General features: G+C 37.1%; 1 protein-coding gene across 8 annotated transcripts in view; it reads left to right on the plus strand.

Moving 5' to 3' along the window:
- Window positions 1-22,803, plus strand: part of C5 (complement C5) — a 122,737-nt gene that overhangs the window by 39,754 nt on the left and 60,180 nt on the right. For 7 of the 8 annotated variants that reach the window (XR_013405625.1, XR_013405624.1, XR_013405623.1 and 4 more), the window contains exons 6-17: window positions 1,669-1,751; window positions 3,381-3,471; window positions 6,617-6,731; window positions 8,303-8,429; window positions 10,303-10,418; window positions 12,240-12,425; window positions 14,038-14,241; window positions 16,397-16,606; window positions 16,738-16,887; window positions 17,888-18,017; window positions 19,007-19,069; window positions 20,198-20,395. Coding sequence is in view for 5 of the 8 variants with exons in the window: in XM_077968181.1 (XP_077824307.1) it covers window positions 1,669-1,751; window positions 3,381-3,471; window positions 6,617-6,731; window positions 8,303-8,429; window positions 10,303-10,418; window positions 12,240-12,425; window positions 14,038-14,241; window positions 16,397-16,606; window positions 16,738-16,887; window positions 17,888-18,017; window positions 19,007-19,069; window positions 20,198-20,395 (1,673 nt within the window). In the remaining 3 variants the exon portion in view is untranslated. Of the gene's footprint in view, window positions 1-1,668; window positions 1,752-3,101; window positions 3,262-3,380; window positions 3,472-6,616; window positions 6,732-8,302; window positions 8,430-10,302; window positions 10,419-12,239; window positions 12,426-14,037; window positions 14,242-16,396; window positions 16,607-16,737; window positions 16,888-17,887; window positions 18,018-19,006; window positions 19,070-20,197; window positions 20,396-22,803 lie in introns of those variants that run through there. The other variant, XM_077968182.1, reaches the window with a different exon arrangement.

Consider the following 22,803-nt stretch of genomic DNA (forward strand, 5'->3'; position numbering starts at 1 on the left):
ATGAATAAGACAAGTGTACCTATACATGGCTGCACTATAATTTTAGAGCAAAATCTTTTTATGGTCATTTTCCCTCTGCCCTCTAGAGAGGAGTTCACAGTTAATTCACTGTACTGAAATTTTTCTAAAAATTTAAATTGAATTTGAGGGGTTTAAATAACTTGGATAATTTAAAAATTGTGTACGTTCTTGAAAATACTACATGTTCCGTAGTGCAGAATTAAACCTATTATTATTACTGCTATCATTTCTCCAACTTCATCTTGTGCCACTTGACCCACGGAAAATTATGTGCCAGCCATGAAGGTCTGGCATGTCCAGTGCTTTCCTACCTCCGTGCCTTTGCACATGTCATCCCCTCTACTTGGAATGGGCTTCACCTGGCTCTTCATAAGCCTGACTTCCTTTCACTGTTATGACCCAGAGTAGAAGCTGCTTTTATAAAAAGCCTATTCCTGGATGCATGATCTAATGTAATCTCTTGCTTTGTTTTACTCCCTATCTCAGCATCTTGTTTATTTTCTTCATGACACTTATCTCAATGTCATCATCATTTCTTTACTTGTTTGCTGGCATTTTTATTCCCCACTAGCTTATAAACTCTTTAAGGCGGGCCTTGTCTGTATTGCACACCAGCAGTTCAACATAATAGGCCCTTGATAAATATTCATAAAATTGAAGATGATGATGGTAATAATCATTATTATAATACTATTAACATTTGTGGACTGCATAGCCAATTTGCAAGGTAGGCTCTCTCTCTCTCTCTCTCTCTATATATATATATATATACATACACACACACACACATACACACACACATACACACACACACACACACATATATATACACACACACTTTTTTTTGAAACAGAGTCTTACTCTGTCACCCAGGCTGGAGTGCAGTGGTGTGATCTTGGCTCACCATAGCCTTGATCTCCCGGACTCAAGCAATTCTTCCACCTCAGCCTCCTAAGTAGCTGGGACTACAAGCATGCACCACCACACCAGACTAATTTTTGTATTTTTTTGGAGAGATGGGGTTTCATCATGTTGCCTGGGCTGGTCTTGAACTCCTGGGCTCAAGCGATCCTCCTGCCTTGGCCTCCCAAAGTGTTGGGATTACAGGCATGAGCAACTGTACCTGGCCTCGTATATATTTTTTAATAAAGGTTATTAACTAAAGCCAGGTCATTTTCATCCTTAAAAAAACAGGCTTTGTTTCCAACCATAAATTCATTTTTGTGAGGCGTAAATTTTATCATCTGTATAAGCTTGTCTTGTATTATATGTTTCTAGAGACATTATTATGGATTTTGTACTATATTTTGGATTTTAGTATTATGTTAGCATAATTAGGCTCCAAGATTAAATAAATTCTCAGAAATAATAAGCTCTTCAAATCAAAACTAATGACTGTATTGAGATAAAATGCCAGGAAAAATAACCCAATACATGAAAAACTAGTTACTAAACAATATCTATTATCTATTATCCTAAAAATGCTCAATTATTTATTGCTTAAAAATCAGTCACAAAATATATTACTTAGGTTTTATATATCTCTGTGTATTCTTCTCTCTTTAAAACAGGAATTTATTAGATCTCCTCTGAGTGAATTAAAAACATTTGATGACATCTATAATTTTAAATATTTTGCTTCCACAGATATGGTATGTGGATGATCCAGGCTAAATATAAAGAGGACTTTTCAACAACTGGAACTGCATTTTTTGAAGTTAAAGAATATGGTAATTTCTGACAATTAAAAGTTTTTCTTTCTTTGTTTTTTGTTTTTTGTTGTTTTTTTTTTTGAGACAGAGTCTCACTCTGTCGCCCAGGCTGGAGTCCAGTGGCACGATCTTGGCTCACTACAACCTCTGCCTCCTGGGTTCAAGCAATTCTCTGCCTCAGCGTTCCGAGTAGCTGAGATTACAGGCACCAACCACCATATACAGCTAATTTTTGTATTTTTAGTAGAGACAGGATTTCACCATCTTGACCAGGCTGGTCTTGAACTCCTGACCTCGTGATCCACCCACCTTGGCCTCCCAAAGTGCTGGGATTACAGGCATGAGCCACTGCACCCAGCCAATTAAAAGTTTTTCTATAAAAAGTTAGTGTTTTGTAATAATTCTTTTTAATAATGTAGTTAATGCAAAATTAATCCCAGGTGAAGATGAGGCAGCCTGCTCGTATGGCTAGAAGTACTGGCCAGGGGTTGGAGGGAGGAGTGGTAGTTGAATGCCTAGGTTCTAGTTCCAGCATGTCTTTAACCCTGATCAAGCAGAACCACCTCTGTGGACTTGTGTTCCCCATCAGAGAGCTGGAAGAGATCTAGTCCCCTGAAGAGCTTGACTAGTAAATATCCTTTCTAGAATTGTGATTATTACTAGGAGAAACTTAAATAGTCATAGATGAGGTGACTGGAACCCAGTAAAACCAATAAATGATTTACTTGAGTCTTGAAACCAATTAGTGACAAAACAAAAGCAATTAGGTTTCCTTACCCCTAGTCCAACCCTATTTTCTGGGTCCTAAATTCCTAATATATTAATTTGAATATTTAAGATATTCTTATTTTGAAATAAACTATATTAATAGACTAACAAGTAATATAAATAGTTTAATCTTTCATTTCTTATAGTAGTTTACTAGCATTTCTATGTGCTCTGCTATCAAATTTAACTTTCTTCTGCTTGAAGCCATTTTTTATTCCCCCAAGAGATTCATAATGACATGGAGAAGAATAAATACTGACACAAATTTTAACAATTAACAAGAAAAACAGTGACAAAACAAATGCATTATGATGAAACTCAACCTTAAAGATTACAGCTCTCTGTAACATATAATCCTAACCCATCTCCCTTCTTCTAAGTGTTTTTGCTATTTTCTCTGTATATCGAGAATCCACCCACCTCTTACTATCTGTAGCCTCTCTTATCAGTTCATCAGCACCCTCCCTCCTGGACTACAGCAAAAGCCTCCTAACTGATGTCTCTGCTTCCAAGCTATCTTGCTTGGTATTAGCCAAAATAATCTTGAAATGTAAATCTTATTATGTTTTGTCACTATTGAAAAGTTTTTTTGTTTTCAAGGAACCTATACTCTAATGGAAGAAATAACCTATTGCCTATAACAAATGCTGTAATCAAAATATAGGCAAGGTGCTTCTGGATTGACCTCTGATTGGTGGAATGGGAAGGCTCTGCAGAGATTGTTGATGATGATGATGACGATGATGATTATGATGATAAGGTGGATGTTGTGTTGATGTTACAGCTTGTCCAACTATACCAGAAAGTCTAGCTGTTTGCTAGGCTTTAAAGTCTGCTCTAATCAAAATGGTAATATTACCTGTTTGTTTTTATTTTCAGTCTTGCCACATTTTTCTGTCTCAGTAGAACCAGAAAGTAATTTCATTGGTTATAAGAACTTTAAGAATTTTGAAATTACTATAAAAGCAAGGTAAGAACATTTGGGGTTTTTTGTTTGTTTGTTTTTGTTTTTATTTTTCAAATTAACTCAACTCTGGTTGATGATAGTTTCCCAAAGTGAGATCTGTGATTTATTATCAAAGTCTGCCATGATTTGGGGACTAATTGATAAAGGAGACATCATGCTGATAGTTTATTTGCTTATTCTGATTTTAGCTGATTCCAAGTTTAGCTTTGTTGGCTATTCACCAGCAAAAACAAAGAAAATAAAAGTGCTAAAGATCTAAGCTTGGTGACTAGGGTGACTTAGGATATTGGGACTGAGATATGAAGGATTCACTTCCTGTCATTTTTTAAATGACTTAATCAGCCAGCTAATGCTGCATAACTACTTCAAAACCCAGTGCCTTAAAACTACCACCATTTATGAGTCAGCTGGGAAGTTCTGCTGATCTGGGCCACGCTGGTGTCAGCTGGGCTTGCCCATGTACCTGCAGCCAGTTGGTAGGTCAGCTGGGGGCTGACTGGTCTAGGAAGGTCCTGTCCATATGTCTGGCAGTTGGATGGGGCTAAAAGTGTGTGTGCCTCTCATCATCCAGCAGGCTAGCCTGTAGCAGCAGCAATGCTCAAAGAGAGGGAATGAAGCATAAAAGTCCCCCTGAGCCTAGGCTTGGTGCTGGCACACCATCACTTCCACACATTCTTTTGTCCAAAGCAAGTTACAAGGTCAGCCCAGAGGAAATAGACTCCTCCCACACATTGTGGACACAAGGAACTGTACAAAGGTTGTGGATACATGGGGAGGTAGAGAATTGGGGGTTAGTTTTGCAAGCAACCTATCACAAAAACTTAGGTCATTTTAAAATTACAATATAATGTAGTTATACCAATCTATATAACTATACGTGTGGGGTACTCTTCTAAGCACTCAGCATATATTAGCACATTTAATCTTTACAACTCTATGCATTGATATTGTTACTATTCCCATGTTACAAGTGAAAAAACTGAGGTACATCAATGTTCAATAATTTGCTCAAAATCACACAGCTAGTAAGTTGCACAGCCTTTCTGGTTCCAGAGTCCATGCTTCAAACATTACCCTATGCTAACTCTCTTATTAGCATTTATTTGGAAAATAGAGTGTTTATTACTTGGTCTAAACCAGCATAAAAGTCTCACTTGAGAGAAAATTATAGAAACTGACCTCCTATAATGGGGAGTACTTATTCAAACCATAAATAAGGAAAGTTAGCTCTTGCTTTAGTATTATTTGCTGGGTAGAAAGTTTACTTTATTCTTACTTTAATTCTAAACTAAAAAGGACAACATGTAGTTTGAATTTTTTATGAAGAATCGGTCTCATATAACAGTGAGATTGGACATGTACCTTTTAAAGACATAAAATAATATAGAGAGTAGCTGGTATCAAAATTATCAAGGAAGTAATTTGGCCTATAGGAGACGGCCCTGATTCTAAGTCTTGTGATCTCCCCTAGATCAATTTTTTTCATCTAGCACATAACGTTATTAATGTGGCTTTATGAGAATGAAATGTAATAGTGCATGAAGACACTTTATTTATTTATTTATTTATTTATTTATTTATTATACTTTAAGTTCTAGGGTACATGTACATAATGTGCAGGTTTGTTACATAGGTATACATGAGCCATGTTGGTTTGCTGCACCCGTTAACTCATCATTTACATTAGGTGTTTCTCCTAATGGTATCCCTCCCCCTGCCCCCCATCCCACGACAGGCCCCAGGGTGTGATGTTTCCCACCCTGTGTCCAAGTGTTTTCATTGTTCAAGTCCCACTTGTGAGTGAGAACGTGCAGTGTTTGGTTTTCTGTCCTTGTGATAGTTTGCTCAGAGTGATGGTTTCCAGCTGCACCCATGTGCCTGCAAAGGACATGAACTCATCCTTTTTTATGGCTGCGTAGTATTCCATGGTGCATATGTGCCACATTTTCTTAATCCAGTCTATCATTGATGGACATTTGGGTTGATTCCAAGTCTTTGCTATTGTGAATAGTGCCACAGTAAACATACGTGTGCATGTGTCTTTATAGTAGCATGATTTATAATCCTTTGGGTATATACCCAGTAATGGGATGGCTGGGTCAAATAGTATTTCTAGTTCTAGATCCTTGAGGAATCGCCACACTGTCTTCCACAATGGTTGAACTAGTTTACAGTCCCACCAACAGTGTAAAAGTGTTCCTATTTCTCCATATCCTCTCCAGCACCTGTTGTTTCCTGACTTTTTAATGATCGCCATTCTAACTGGTGTGAGATGGTATCTCATTGTGGTTTTGATTTGCATTTCTCTGATGATCAGTGATGATGAGCATTTTTTCAGGTGTCTTTTGGCTACATAAATGTCTTCTTTTGAGAAGTATCTGTTCATACCCTTTGCCCACTTTTTGATGGGGTTGTTTGTTTTTTTCTTGTAAATTTGTTTGAGTTCTTTGTAGGTTCTGGATATTAGCCCTTTGTCAGATGAGTAGATTGCAAAAATTTTCTCCCATTCTGTAGGTTGCCTGTTCACTCTGATGGTAGTTTCTTTTACTGTGTAGAAGCCCTTTAGTTTAATTAGATCCCATTTGTCTATTTTGACTTTTGTTGCCATTGCTTTTGGTGTTTTAGTCATGAAGTCCTTGCCCATGCCTGTGTCCTTAATGGTATTGCCTAGGTTTTCTTCTAGGGTTTTTTTGGTTTTAGGTCTAACATTTAAGTCTTTAATCCATCTTGAATTAATTTTTGTATAAGATGTAAGGAAGAGATCCAGTTTCAGCTTTCTACATATGGCTAGCCAGTTTTCCCAGCACCATTTATTAAATAGGGAATCCTTTCCCCATTTCTTGTTTTTGTCAGGTTTGTCAAAGATCAGATGGTTGTAGATGTGTGGTGTTATTTCTGAGGCCTCTGTTCTGTTCCATTGGTCTATATTTCTGTTTTGGTACCAGTACCATGCTGTTTTGGTTACTGTAGACTTGTAGTATAGTTTGAAGTCAGGTAGCGTGATGCCTTCAGCTTTGTTCTTTTGGTTAGGATGAAAGACACTTTAAAGTACCTCAAGTGTTTTACGTAATTTCAAATTGTTACATTTTATCTGAATCCTGTTATTGTAACCATGTTAGTAAAACAGTTTTATGCTATTGTCTGACAGATATTTTTATAATAAAGTAGTCACTGAGGCTGATGTTTATATCACATTTGGAATAAGAGAAGACTTAAAAGATGATCAAAAAGAAATGATGCAAACAGCAATGCAAAACACAATGGTAAGATGTTAAGACACAGTCACTCACACCTACAGATGCATCCAGAGGTGAGAGATGGGAAGTTACTTCAAAACTATCTAGTCCAGTCCCCCATTTTAGATAGGTTGAAACTTAAAATCCTCCATGGGCTTCCCTTTGCCTTTAGGGTGAAGTTCATTTTTCTTGGCATCAGCCTCCCTTGCCAGCTGATCTCATGCCCTTTCCTCTCTCCCTCCCCTTTGTATTAATCACTCCAATTTCTCTAACTGACCAAAGTCTCTCTTGCCTCCAGGTCTTTACAATGTCATTTATTCTACCTGAAAATGCTCTTTCCCATTGTCCCCTCCTGCCCCTTCTTTTCCTGGCTAATTCCTTCTCATTCTTTAAGTTTCAACATTGACAACCTTTCTCTGGGAAGCCTCCCCTGACTCTTCTACACTAGGTTAGCTGCCCCTGTTGTATAGCCTCTTTTCTTAATGCATTCTTCACATTTCATTGCAGTGGTTCTCAACCAGGGATGATTTTTTATCCCCAAGGGGGCATTTGGCAATGTCCAGAGACATTTGTGGTTGCTACTGGTATTTACTAGGGAGAGGCCAGGGATGCTGCTAAATTCCTACCATGTGCAGAGTAGGCCCCTACAACAAAGAATTATCCTGTTCAAAATGTCAATAATGCTGAGGGGTTGAGAAACCCTTCTTTATTGGAATGACTTGTTTACTTATCTATCATTTTCAATATTAAACTATTTGTGAGTCTGAATCATTTCCCTTATATGCCCAGAGACAGCATAGTATCTTGCAAGGAAATATTCATGAAGTTATTTGTCCAAAGCTTAGGGCTAGTGATTGCTGGAACTAAGATTAGGGCGCAGGTTCCCTTTCCTTTATTCAGCGTTCTTTACATTATACCACAGATGATGTGAGTTCATGTCATTTTTGCATATTCATATGGTTTGCATCATCAATCATTTATCCTCTACAATCTTATTAATTTAAGATGTAAATTAAATGCATTTTTAAAATGCAAAATTTCTATGCTAGACATTGGGATTTAAAGCTAAATAAGACAAAAATGTCTGCCCTCAAGTCACTCAATTGTGTAAGAAAAAAATAAGGCAAACTTTATTTTACTGTTGTGTTAATAATTAAATAATAGAATATGACTTAACCCCACATCCCCTTACTCATTGTGTGTTTTAAAATTAGTATTTAAATTTGTAAGCAGTGAAGTACAAATTAAATATTATAAAACCCAACAAACTCTTAGTTAAGGGCAGAAGTACACTGAGAGGCCTAGAAAGATGAATGATGATGCAGGAACTGGAAGAAGGAGTGTTTGTCAGCTATTACCAAAAAGACCTGTTGGACCATGTGATGTTCAAGACTCTTCTACTTCTATAATTCTATACAAATAATTAGAAAATAACATCCTGGGCTTAATTATGGACTCAGTTATCTACTTTACTATTGGCGCTAAATCATTCTTCTGACATCTGCCTTCAATTTAGAGGCTAGTAAAAGCAGATTTTATTAATTTTTCCTTATAAGTTCTTCTCTGAAATAACTCCTCCATTTTCTCCTTTTAAAAAGTTGATAAATGGAATTGCTGAAGTCACATTTGATTCTGAAACAGCAGTCAAAGAACTGTCATACTACAGTTTAGAAGATTTAAACAACAAGTACCTTTATATTGCTGTAACAGTCATAGAGTCTACAGGTAAGTGTGTGTGTATGTGTGTGTGTGTGTACTTTCTTTTGAAAAATATTTAGACAGAATATTAAAGGTGTAAATAATTTCTAATTTCTATTATTATTTCACATTGTATTTTCTTTCATAGTTAAATATAATTATAAGAAGTAGATTTTTATATAGTTATAAAAAGGCAGTAGAACTCTGCTTCTTTATAGTCATTGGGCAAGCCTTTGGGTCCCGATTACCTCCACTTTTACTGCAAAAATGGGAAAACACTACCCGATTCATATCCAAAGTAGTTCTGCAGGTTCTCTGCCTTGACCATTTGGCACCCCAGTGTTCTCACCTGGTGAAAATCAAAACCAAAATAAGATTATGTATGTAAAACTATTTGATAAAGTACTATACAAATAAAGGTATTACTATTATCATTATTATAGTCTACACAATGATGGAGTCAAACTGAATGTTTCCTAAAGCCTAAAGTTTTCAACATTATTTTAATGTTTCTTCTTTTTTTTCCTCAATTTATTTTAAATAAGTTCAGTTTAAGCAGTGTCTACAAGATATTTAAAGTATTGCCAAACACACAGGCTTGCAAACATTAATGATGTATGATGCCAGCACTGAAGTGGCTTACAAATTAGCATCAGGTATAAGACAGGTGAAGAAAGAACTGTTGCAAGGAAGAATTCCATATGAGCTCTAAGCAAAATATTAATGCAATAGGATTCAGAGGAAGGCAAGCTTCTAGATGATTGTTGAGCAGCCAAGAACAGTGTTATGAAGATGATGAGCCTTGAAAAATAATTAGGGTTTTGAGGCAGAGTTGGTAGACAGGGTGAAACAGAAACCCTCCATAGAGAGGGCAAATGAAGAAGGGTAGATGGTGAAGCTTAATCTTTAAGGACGGCAGATTATCCAGTTTGACTAAAATATAGAATATGTATAGAGAGTATTAGAGATGTAATATTGGAAAGGAGTTTGGGAATATTAAAGCTTCAAATGTTATTCTTAATAATTTAACTTAATCTTTACCTGGAGGGTAACATTATTGGGTTCTTGCCAGTAGAACTTCAAGTGTTCTTTTCTTTTCTTTCCTTTCCTTTCTTTTCCTTTCCTTTCCTTTCCTTTCCTTTCCTTTCCTTTCCTTTCCTTTTCTTTTATCTTTTCTTTTCTTTCCTTTTCTTTGAGATGGAGTCTTGCTCTGTCGCCAAGGCTGGAGTACAGTGGTGCAATCTTGGCTCAATGCAACCTCCGCCTCCTGGGTTCAAGCAATTCTCCTGCCTCAGCCTCCCGAGTAGCTGAGATTACAGGCAACGCCACCATGCCTAGCTTTTTTTTTTTTTTTTTTTTTTCCCGTAGTTTTAGTAGGGATGGGGTTTCACCATGTTGGCCCGGCTGGTCTTGAACTCTCCTTCAGGTTTCTTTCTACACCAAGCTCCCTTTTTCTGATTTTCTCTATGTATCTATGCTCTGTGAACACCACCCCCCTACCCCCCACACCCACCTCTGTAAGGCTCAGTCTCTGGCCTGACCCTTCCCTCTCTCCTCAATCCCTTGAATACAGTCAACTGAAACTCAGGCCACTGATGAAAAGTGGTGTCCCCCTTCCTAGCATCCTTCCTCAGTCCAGTCCTATAGCTCTACTTCTCCAAGAACTTCTCTATATATGAGCTTGTGCATAAGGCCCTGGAAACTCCTGAGATCTAAACTCTTCTCTGCAGTGCCCCTCTGAAACAAGACCTATATCCTACTTACTACTGATAAATGAATGAATGCAAGAATGGAATGAGTGAATGAATACGTCTGTGGAAAAATATAGAGACAAAATGGATATCCATACAGATCATAATACTCCTAAAAACTGTCAACATGATGCTTGCCATTTCCTTAGGTGGATTTTCTGAAGAGGCAGAAATACCTGGCATCAAATATGTCCTCTCTCCCTACAAACTGAATTTGGTTGCTACTCCTCTTTTCCTGAAGCCTGGGATTCCATATTCCATCAAGGTAGATGGGGTGAGGGGATAGACCTTGCTACATATGATCATTTTATTCCGTTAATGGAAAACATGTGGGTGGCAAACAGGGTAAGAATGTTGCCGCGGTAAGTCAGAGGGAGCTTATTCTGTGAAACCTGCCCCTCCTGGTGGACACAGACAGGGATGGGAAATTGCAGGTCAACTGCAGCCTCGGCAGTGACTTCAAAAGTTCGGGCAAGATAGCCTTGTGTTAGGCATCCCTAAATAAGCATTGCATTAAATTATATGTAAATAAAATCCCATAAGACTGTAGTTCAAAAAATATAAACATTTAAAAATATTTGGTGGTAAATTCTTAAAAAGCCTTAAGATGGAGATATCATTCCTTGAAAATAGAGTCCTTTCTCTATGTTTTTGCCTCCAGTGTGTCTCATTTGTTTCCCTCTGTCTCTGTGTTGTCTTTGTGCAGAACTCTGTTCAATCTCTTGTCTCTGTATTGCTCTCTGTTCTTTTCATTTTTGCTTCTTTCTGCCCCGAATCTCTTTTTTTCTGTCTTTTTTGCTTACCCCTCTGCTTTCATTTTTCTCTCCTTCACCTTCTTTTCCTCTTCTAAATGCTGATAGTATAGAATTGAAACATTCATGTGGTTTTTATATTTTTATCTATTATTATGTTTAATTATAAATAATATATTTTGTTTATTAAATGGAAATGTTTATTTCCCTGCCCCTAATTTAGAAAGCTAGAGCAAAAATTTTTTTTGTTCTTTGGAAAATGTGTGATTTTTAAAGATCAACTAAAGTACAATCAAAATGTGTTATTTATTATTTACTGTGGGACGTGGGTAAAAGCCAGTGTCCCACAGTAAAAGCTCAACAGTAAAAGCCCACATTTACTGTGGGACATAGGTAAAAGCCAGTAATAAATAAAAGTAAATATTATTTACCATGTCCCACAGTAAATAATAAAAAAAGGATTTACCAAGCCCAAAGCAAGGTTTGGACATGCTTGTAGGTTCTTACATATATCTACTATATATATAAAATAATATATAACAAAGTATCATAAAATGCATATACATTAATGTATAATATAATATATAATAAAATACATAAATATAACAATATTATATAGAACATTAGCTTAAAATATATTTTATATAAAAATAAAATAACAAACTATATCTGTGTGGAATTGTGTGTGTGTATATATATGTATGTGTATATATATATTTATATATATGGCAGTAAGAGGTAAATGTTAAAGGAAAAAAGGTGTATCTATTTTTGTATCTCATGTTCGAGACTTATTCCCAGAAACAATTGCCTCATTTTCTCCTTTATCCAGTCCTAAACCAATCAAAGAAATACAGAAGTTAGACAGCAGAAGACCTTATCACATCTACTCCTTGACTGACTTAATAGAATGATATTTATGTTTTGAGTCTGCTTGATTTATGGGAGAATCTATTCAAGAATGATTTAACTAAATAGAATTAAATCTTTCTATTAGCTGAGAATATACTTCTCTTTACTAAATTAAACAGAAGTAAACCAGGTGTGGTGTTGCATGCCTATATAGTTCCAGCTACTTGTGAGGCTGAGGTGGGAGGATGGCTTGAGGCCAATAGTTCAAGGTTGCAGTGCGCTATGATTGTGCCTGTGAATAGCCACTGCACTCCAACTTGGGCAACATAGTAAGTCTCTGTCTCAGAAGAAAAAATTTTTAAGAAAAAAATACATAAGTAATTTATACTTTGGTGGAGAGGAAGGAAATTTATTGCAGAATTGTTGTGCTTTAAAAGAAGTGATAAGCTGTTGAAACAGATTTGGATTGTTTTGACAAACAGGTGCAGGTTAAAGATGCGCTTGACCAGTTGGTAGGAGGGGTCCCAGTAACACTGAATGCACAAACAATTGATGTCAACCAAGAGACATCTGACTTGGAGCCAAGGAAAAGTGTAACACGTGTTGATGATGGAGTAGCTTCGTTTGTGGTTAATCTCCCATCTGGAGTGACGGTGCTGGAGTTTAATGTGAGCTGAATTCTCCTGTTGTGTTTTCTAGGACAATGTGTACTCTTGACCGTATGTTTTGGCTAGTGTGCAGAACAGATGTGGCAGATTTTACGCTTGAGTCCAGTGAACAGTTCCATAATTTTGCATCCAAGAAAAATGAGTCCCAGAGACAATCTGCTAATCCACTGAATGGTCCTTGAGGAAGATAAATGTATCAATTTTTTTATTTGGATGTTAATTATTTTAGCTTACACCAATAAGACCATATCAGACTCTAGAAGCTTCAGAATAGGTATAGCAGTGCACATGAGTGTTAGGAATATCCTCTTTCCCCCCTCACCTTTAATCCCCTGAAGGGCCACAAAAGGGTCAAAAATATGGAAGCCTCCCTTTTTTCTAACTGCAGGAACCATTCTACTTTAGAGCTCACTTAATAGTCTTCTCTCCCAGCAAATATTATTTAAGTTCCCAATCTCAAATAAAATATGAGCAAGTTGGCCGGGTGTGGTGGCTCACACCTGTAATCCTAGGACTTTGGGAGGCCAAGGCAGGTGGATCATAAGGTCAGGAGATCGAGAGCATCCTGGCTATCATGGTGAAACCCCATCTGTACTAAAAATACTAAAAATCAGCCAGGTGTGGTGGCGGGCGCCTGTAGTTCCAGCTACTTGGGAGGCTGAGGCAGGAGAATGCCGTGAACCCGGGAGGTGGAGCTTGCAATGAGCCAAGATTGCGCCACTGCACTCCAGCCTGGGCGACAGAGCGAGACTACATCTCAAAAAAAAAAAAAAAATGAGCAAGTTAATAACATAGGCCAATGACTGCAGCACGTATATACTCACTGTCATCTACTGAGCACTTACTAAGTGCTAGGCATCATGCTAACAGCTTTATGAAGAATACATGAAACACCATTTAATTAACAAGATGAATTAGAATATTATCTTTGCCATTGTGTGACTCAGGAAATGGAGACTTCTAACCTCTCTTTTGATTAAATAATTTTATCCAGAGTTAATCAGTGGTGATACTGGTAGGCAAACCAGTGTGTACCTGACTCCAGAGCATGAGCTAATAACACTTCTGCCGTCTCAGGGTAGATCTCGCTGCCATGATATCATTTCTTCTCCACCTCATATTTATAAGCACTCATCTGTGCCTCTACTTCACGATGAAACTGGGCCAGATAGTCTCTGAGATGTTCATTCATAGCCCCTGTCCCCAGGTCCTCAAGAGTTAGTGCTACCTCCCCACTACTTCCCTTCTCCTACCCACATTTCCTAAATGCTTAGGCATCTCTCTGTAATCATCTCATGGGACAAGAAGTCCCCAACTTACCATGACATTTCAGGAAGACCACCAATATTTATTCCTGGAGCATCTTTCTCTCTTCATTTCAGACTTTTCTGCCATAGTCCATAATCCCCTCATTCTTGTCTGTAGTCTTTGTAAAGTTGCTTGATACCACAGCTGTATAAACACTGGAGTAATGGAGCGGTTTTTTTCCCCTTTAGCATTTGGTATTGTGAAATTTAGAAATTTAAAAAGCAAAGAAAATAATTTGAAAGGTATGTTTTACAGAAAGCATTACATCACAGTATACATGTTTTTTTGAAATTTCCCTTTTCAGGTCAAAACTGATGCTCCAGATCTTCCAGACGAAAATCAGGCCAGGGAAGGTTACCGAGCAATAGCATACTCATCTCTCAGCCAAAGTTACCTTTATATCGATTGGACTGATAACCACAAGGCTTTGCTAGTGGGAGAATATTTGAATATTATTGTTACCCCCAAAAGCCCATATATTGACAAAATAACTCACTATAATTACTTGGTAAGTACATAATGATGGATTTACATCTTATTCCCCCACCTGGAACATTTTCCTTTGCCTCTAGAGAAGCATTAGAATTATCCTTTATACTTGTATTCACAAAGCACTTTCAAGAACATCATCTAACTTGAATATATTCGTTTCTCAAAAAACCTTTGAAATAGGGCATGATTTTCATGACCATTTCACAGATGAGGAAACTGAGGGACAGAGAAGTTAAAAGACTTATGATGGTCACTCAGCTGGGAAGAGGAAGATTTTGATTTGAGCTGAGGACTCTGACTCCAGTTCAAATAACTCTTTTTACCAAAGAGAGCCTAGTTATTCCAAAGCGAGAACCTGATTAAATCATGTTGCCTCTGCTCTCTTTCATGGCCAAAGATGATATGCCTAGACCCAGTTCGGATTAGTGCATTTTACTGTCAAAAAACGGGGAAGCGAAATCCTCTCCTGAGAGTTGAATGCTATCTTGCCTGTTCCATTTCTATAGTTCAGCAACATCCCTATTGCATCATTTATATGAAACAGAGGTGGATCGATGAAGCCTGTTGGTGAAACCGAGAAAAAAGCTTACAAAAAATATTAAGAGCTTCCTGACAATCACCAAAGAAATGGAATGAATTATTTCGATGGCCAGGCCAAATGCATGCTTTTGGCTTTTCAACATTTTTGAGAAAGAAATTGAAAAAAACAGTAATGAGGACCATAGAAAAATATTGACTGATGAAGGGAAACTGTTTATGGACTACATGCCAAACCCATGTGTGCAGTCCTGGTCTCTAAGGACAATTTAAGAAATCTCTGAGGGCATTTTGGCTTCACGTGACTTTTGTTTTTTTTTTTTAAATCTTAAACCTTCAATTTAGAATCTAAACCCTGGCTTTAAAACTTAATACCCAAATAAAATGCACTCCACTTATTCATCTATTTTTTTAATCAGTGAAACAAAAGGGGTTTTAGTGACATGTGATGACTTTAAACAGTTTTTGGGTTCAAATTTTAGCTCTCTAATTTGCTAGTTGTGTGATTTTGAATTAAAATCAGTAAGACTTTTAGTTAGTTCCTGAGTCTCAGTTTCTTCAATGAGAATAATATTCCTATCATATTGGTATATTGTGAGAATGAAAGGAGTTAAATAAATGTTAAAGTTCCTGGCACATAGTAGGCCCATACATGTTAACTCTTCCCTTCCTTCCTTTCTTCCTTCCTTCCTTTCTTCCTTCCTTCCTTCCTTTCTTTCTTTCCTTTCTTCTTTCTTCTTTCTTCTTTCTTTCTTCTTTCTTTCTTTCTTTCTTTCTTTCTTTCTTTCTTTCTCTCTCTCTCTCTCTCTCTCTTTCTTTCTTTCTTTCTTTCTTTCTTTCTTTCTTTCTTTCTTTCTTTCTTTCTTCCTTCCCTCCCTCCCCTCCTTCCTTACTTCCTTCCTTCCTTTTTTTTTGGTGAAGTCTCGCTCTGTCCCCCAAGCTGGAGTGCAATGGCACGATTTTGGCTCACTGCAACCTCTGCCTCCTGGGTTCAAGCAATTCTCCTGCCTCAGCCTCCCGAGTAGCTGGAATTACAGATGCCCACAACCATGCCCGGCTAATTTTTCTATTTTTAGTAGAGCCAGGGTTTCACCATGTTGACCAGGCTGGTCTCAAACTCCTGACCTCAGGTGATCCACCTGCCTTGGCCTCCCAAAGTACTGGGATTACAGATGTGAGCCACCTTGCCCAAGCAAAATTGTTATGTCTTTTTTTTTTTTTTTTTTTTTTTTTTGAGACAGAGTCTTGCTCTGTTGCACGGGCTGGAGTGCAGTGGCATGATCTCAGCTCACTGCAACCTTCAGCTCTCGGGCTCCAGCAATTCTCATGCCTCAGCCTCCCGAGTAGCTGGGATTACAGGCATGCACCACCATGCCTGGCTAACTTTTGTATTTTTAGTAGAGATGGTGTTTCACTATGTTGGCCAGGCTGATCTTGAACTCCTGGCCTCAAGTGATCCACCCACCTCGGCCTCCCGAAGTGCTAGGATTACAGGCATGAGTCACTGCGCCTGGCCTAACTTTATTTTTCTTTAACATAATTTCTGCTCCAGCTCCAGGCTGCATCCTAAAGCATAGGTTTTGCTTTTGTTGGTTTATTTGTTACTTATTTTTGCTGCTGCTGTTTATTTTTAGATTTTATCCAAGGGCAAAATTATCCACTTTGGCACAAGGGAGAAACTTTCAGATGCATCTTATCAAAGTATAAACATTCCAGTAACGCAGAACATGGTTCCTTCATCCCGACTCTTGGTCTATTACATCGTCACAGGAGAGCAGACAGCAGAATTAGTGTCTGATTCAGTCTGGTTAAATATTGAAGAAAAATGTGGCAACCAGCTCCAGGTAAGCCACAAATTACAAGTCGCAATTGAATTTTCTTTTTAATGAAGGAGGCTGCCAAAGTCTGAGCTGCTTCTGAAAAGTCTTGTCTCATACAAATGATCTTTCCTTTTCTTTTTCAAATGAACTTTTAGGTTCATCTGTCTCCTGATGCAGATACATATTCTCCAGGCCAAACTGTGTCTCTTAATATGGTAACTGGGATGGATTCCTGGGTGGCATTAACAGCAGTGGACAGCGCTGTGTATGGAGTCCAAAGAAGAGCCAAAAAGCCCTTGGAAAGAGTTAAGTAATGCATGTCTCACTGCAGTGTTGCATGAAGTGTGGCCACCAGGCTAGGATATGGGGGAATGACTAAGGGAAGGCTAGGCCTGCTTTTCTATAATCTACTCAACATACTCGTTTTTAGGAAGGTAAACCATCCTCATGTTAGCTCCCAAAGCACAGGTCAATCCTCTTTTGTTTTTCAAATGTAAATGTAAGCACTTTAAGAATATATGATCATGGTAGCCATTACATTCATGGAGGAAAAATTACTATCAGAATACTTTGGAGGTTTAGGGTAGGGTGTTGATGGCAGTTACAGTAGCTAGTAGCAGCACAGGAAAGACCTGTACAGGTAACATTTGGATTTTTTTTTTAACTCTCATTGAAATCCATGGCACAGAAGAATTTCAAAATAATTCAATTCTCATAAGTTCCTATTTATCTTACTATGTACAGTTGTTATTTTCTAGGCTTGAATTTCTTTGTACAAGGAGGGAAGGACTGAGAAACTGTAAAATTAAAAAATATTCGTAGAGAAAAGAACATTTGGGGTCAAAATTAAAATGAATAAGCCTGCGCAAACAAGTCTTCACCCATTTAGAACGTAGGGACATCCCCATCAAAATGCACAAAGTTGTGCTTTTAAAAGCAACTTAAAATTAATTTCTTTGTTAATTCAGTCCTTCATGCATTCATACCTATTTATTTGGAACATTATATTGATTGCAGCATTCATTCTATGTACAAAACACTATACATCAGTTTCTAATAAAGTCCTCATCAAAGCTATTTGTTTAAGACTTAGTTCTTGATTTAACTTTGAATAGTTATGTATTTATAAATACAAAAGGACAAACTTAGAAACAAAGTTGGGAAATTTTGTCTTTGATCATTTGAAAAATATCATCTGTGTATTTCACTGGTTTGTGATAACCATGTAACAATTAGTACCTTTTAGTTCTTTAGAGGAATGATTTATACATCTCAATGGGCTCAACATTCTGCCTTTCTGGACAGGTATTTCAATTCTTAGAGAAGAGTGATCTGGGCTGTGGGGCAGGTGGTGGCCTCAACAATGCCAATGTGTTCCACCTAGCTGGACTTACCTTCCTCACTAATGCAAATGCAGATGACTCCCAAGAAAATGGTAAAATGCTCAGCATGTTTGTTACTGAAAATCCCATTGATCATTTGCCTCCCAGATCTCATTTTTATCCCTCTTCCCAAATATTCTGTACCCTGATCTTAGAATGCCAAGACTACATAACTCACCTGTATAAAATGTTTCACTGGCCTTCAAGATAAAGTATGAATTCTCTAGTGTAGTACTCAAAACCTTCCATGATCTTCTCTCTGGTTCTCTCCAACTAGCTCTTATTCTGCTGTGCCTTACGTTATGTTTAAGCTCTATAGAACCAAGTGGAGTTCTCGAGTGGCATTATACTATTTTGCACCTTTGTGCCTTTATTTATTGGGATTGGTTTCCCCTTCATTAGCCTGGAGAAGCAACATAAGAATCATCGCCTCTACGAGACCTCTTCCCCACATAGAATTTATAATTCTCTCCTCCTTTAATAGGGAGGCTATTGCAGGGACTAGATCTATTTACAAGTAATAGAACAGCATTGTGTCATTGCGCATTCTTACTTGTAGTTGTAAGTCCTGTCTCACCTACTGCATCGGGAGCTCTTTAAGGATAGTAACCACATCTTAATCATCTTCTTTCTATGGTTTTAAAATTGTTCATAATTATACTTGATACTCTGGTATTCATAGTTATATTTGCAATAATATAGCACAAAGAGCAAATAATAAAAATAGCATACCCAACAAAAGCATCACTCACTCTAAATGCTTAGGTATTTCTCTGGAATCAGTGGATTAGAAAGGCTGCAGGATTCAAAACCAAATTCAGACAAAATAAGTCAAATGATACGACACTAGATCATGAACTCCACTAAGATAAAACAAGTCATATTAAGAAGTATGGTGCACAGTTCCTAATCCAAAGTAGCCCCTCAATATTTGTTAATGAACAACTTGTGAATGTTCTAAATACTTAGTTTCATGACATTTTTTTTGAGATTTTATCTCCTTTTTAATCCTTCTTCTTTATCTTTTTTTTTAAAAAACCAGATGAACCTTGTAAAGAAATTATCAGGCCAAGAAGAATGCTACAAGAGAAGATAGAAGAAATAGGTACCTTAAGATTCATGTGCTTGTAAAAAGGTTATGGTCGTATCATTCAAAAACTTGACAAATTTAAATGTTATATAAATTCCCCTAATTGAAATAGAATGGATAAAAAGAAAAATATGTATGGAGGTTAGCTTATCTCTCTCAGAAAGATTAATCCAAATAAAGTCTAGTAGTTCATTTGTCATAGCCTTAATCTAAGGAAATAGGTCTTTATTACTTCTAGCTCTAAAATCCAAAATATTAGCTCTTATTTGTCATAAATATTTTCTCTCTGATAACTTCATCTAGCAATTAAAATCATATCCTTCCATTTTATTGACAAAATCCATGATTTGACGATTTTGGGGACATACCTAGCAGTCTATTACTTCTATTTCATATAGTTAACTGTTAGTAGCATTATTCTTTGGAAAATACATCTTGTGAGAACTATTTTAAAATAATTATTTAAATGGTTATGATAATTGGCCATGTAACTGTAGAAAGAATATCAAACTGGGAGTCAGCAAATTGAGTTCAACTAATATGCCTATGGTAGTATAATAGTTTCTTCCATTTGTATGTGAGTTATTTTAATTCTAACCTTTATTCTACGTTCTAATGATATGAAAAGAGAGACACTGACTAATCTGAGCACTTAACAATGAAGGGTAATGCTACTGGGTGAAGTCCACAAACCATGTTATGTAAGAAGTTTTTTAAAAATAGGATATATAGCTTGAAGAAGGAAATATTTGCATAGTGATGATAGCCATCTTCAAATATTTAAAGCTTTCTTGGATATTTAACTTATTTTCTTAAAAAATATTTTATATTCTTTGTCTACGTTATATTTTTCTGCTTATTTTCAGCAGAACTCAAAGTTCCAGTTTCAAGAGTTTGTATTTAGCTTAATTGCAGGAAACCCTTTAACCATTTAGCGTGAGCTGGAATGGACCATTTGGTAAGGTCACATTCTCCCCATTCTTAGAATAGTTCCAAGGGGAGTCTGGACAGTCAACTAGCCATGACTATTGTGGGTAGGGGTGTCATATAGCAATAGAAACCAGGTATCCCTTGAGATTCCTTCTAAGCCTGAGATGTTATGACTCTGCATGATCAAGAACACTTGCATTATTACCATTTCAGCTGCTAAATATAAACATTTAGTAGTGAAGAAATGTTGTTACGATGGAGTCCGTATTAATCATGATGAAACCTGTGAGCAGCGAGCTGCACGGATTAGTGTAGGGCCGAGATGCGTCAAAGCTTTCACTGAATGTTGTGTCGTCGCAAGCCAGTTCCGTGCTAATAACTCTCATAAAGACTTGCAATTGGGAAGGCTACGTAAGTATGATGTTTTCTATCAGAATTCTGCTCAACACGGGGAATTTTGTATAATTTTATGCTGCTAAGAAAGGCAGTTTTCATGATCTATTTAGAATTGAAAGTAGAAAAGATAACTTGTAAATGTCCATAAGAAAAAAAAAAATTCCATCATTTTTGGGCATCAGAAGAGGTATAGTACAGAGCAGAGTACACTAGGCCAGAGTTAAGACCTGGCATAACCTTAAAGCCAAGTCATCCCATAAACTTGAATGATTATTTATCCTCTCTGAGCCTCAAGCAAGGAGCTTTGACCAGATCCTCTCCAATATGCCTGTGAGTGCTACAATTCTATGCTTTTGTGATATTACAACCATTAAAAATTCTGCCTATATCTACATTGATGAAATATAGGAGAAGATTTCTAAATCTAACCTAAGGTTAGGTGTACTTATATAAAAGTTGATGTCTTATTTCAGTTTCAACTATAATACATGTTTCCAGAATTTATAAAACTCTCATTAATATGTTTTCAGAGCTTTTAGGACTTTATATATAGTCTTTTTTTTTTTTCTTTTTTGAGTCAGAATCTGGCTCTGTCACCCAGGCTCGAGTACAGTGGTGCAATCTTGGCTCACTGCACCCTCTGCCTCCGCGTTCAAGCAATTCTCCTGCCTCAGCCTCCTGAGTAGCTGGGATTAAAGGCGTCTACCACCACACCTGGTTAACTTTTGTATTTTTAGTAGGGACGGGGTTTCACCATATTGGCCAGGCTGGTCTCGAACTCCTGACCTCAGGTGATCCACCCACCTCGGCCTCCTAAAGTGCTGGGATTACAGGCATGAGCCACTGTGCCCAGCCTATGTATAGTCTTTAACAAAACAAACAAAAGCAAAATGACAGTTTCTGTTTTATACATATGTGTGCTGCATAATGAAATTTTCATCAATGATGGACCACATATGCAACGGTGATCCTATAAGATTATAATACCATATTTTTGCTGTAACTTTTCTGTGTTTAGATATGCTTAGATGTACAAATACTTGCCATTGCATTACAGTTGTCTGCAGTATTCTGTTCAGTAACATGCTGTACAGGTTTGTAACGTAGGAACAATAGGCCATACTATATAGTCTAGATGTGTAGTAAGTTATACCATCTAGATTAGTGTAAGTACACTCCATGACGGTCACACAACAAAGTCACCTAACAGCATACTTCTCAGAACATAGCCCTATTGTTAAGCAATATCTAATAATCATAATTTTGGTAAATGGCCACAAAATTTATGTTTGTAGAAATATATTCATTGAGATGTACAATGTCTAAGATTCAGATTGTTTTCCAATATTTGTTTTGCTTTTTTTTTGAGAGACGGAGTTTTGTTCTTGTTGCCCAGGCTGGAGTGCAATGGCGCAGTCTCAGCTCACTGCAATCTCCACCTCCCGGGTTCAAGCAATTCTCCTGCCTCAGCCTCCCAAGTAGCTGGGATTACACGTACCCGCCACCACGCCTGGCTAATAATATTTGCTTATTATAAGCAGAATTTTAATAAATAATCTAGTCCATATGTTGTTTTCCTTTTTGGAGGGAGGATTTAGCTTTTATTTCTCTTAACTTTTTTTTTAATTTTTAAATTTGTATGGGTAAATAGTATTTAAGGGGTACATGAGATACTTTGATACAGGAATGCAATAAGTAATAATCACATCATGGAAAATGAGGTATCTATCCCCTGAGGTATTTCTCCTTTGTTTTATAAACAATCCAATTATACTCTTTTAGTTACTTTTAAATGTACAATTAAATTATTATTGACTATAGTCACCCTGTTGTGCTATCAAGTACTAAGTCTTATTCATTCTATTTTTTGTACCCATAAACCATCCCCACATCCCCCACAGCCTCCTACTACCCTTCCCAGCCTTCTACTCTCTATCTCCATGAGTTAAATTGTTTTGATTTTTAGCACCCACAAGTAAGTGCGAACATGCAAATTTTGTCTTTCTGTGCCTGACTTATTTCACTTAACATAATGAACTCCAGTTCCATCCATATTGTTGCAAATGATAGGATCTCATTCTTTTCATGGCTGAGTAGTACTCCATTGTGTATATGCACCACATTTTCTTTATCCATTCATCTGTTGATGGACATTTATGTTGCTTCCAAATCCTGACTATTTTTAACAGTGCAGCAACAAATATGGGAATACAGCTATCTCTTCAACGTACTGATTTTCTTTCTTTTGGATATATACCCAGCAGTGGGATTGCCAGATCATATGGTAGCTCTATTCTTTGTTTTTTGAGGAAACTCCAAACTGTTCTCCATAATGGTTAGAGTAATTTACATCCCCACTAACAGTGTACAAGTGTTCCCTTTTCTCCACATCCCGTCCAGCATTTGTTATTGCCTGTCTTTTG

Source organism: Macaca mulatta, chromosome 15, assembly GCF_049350105.2.
Source record: "Macaca mulatta isolate MMU2019108-1 chromosome 15, T2T-MMU8v2.0, whole genome shotgun sequence".
Lineage (NCBI taxonomy): Eukaryota > Metazoa > Chordata > Mammalia > Primates > Cercopithecidae > Macaca > Macaca mulatta.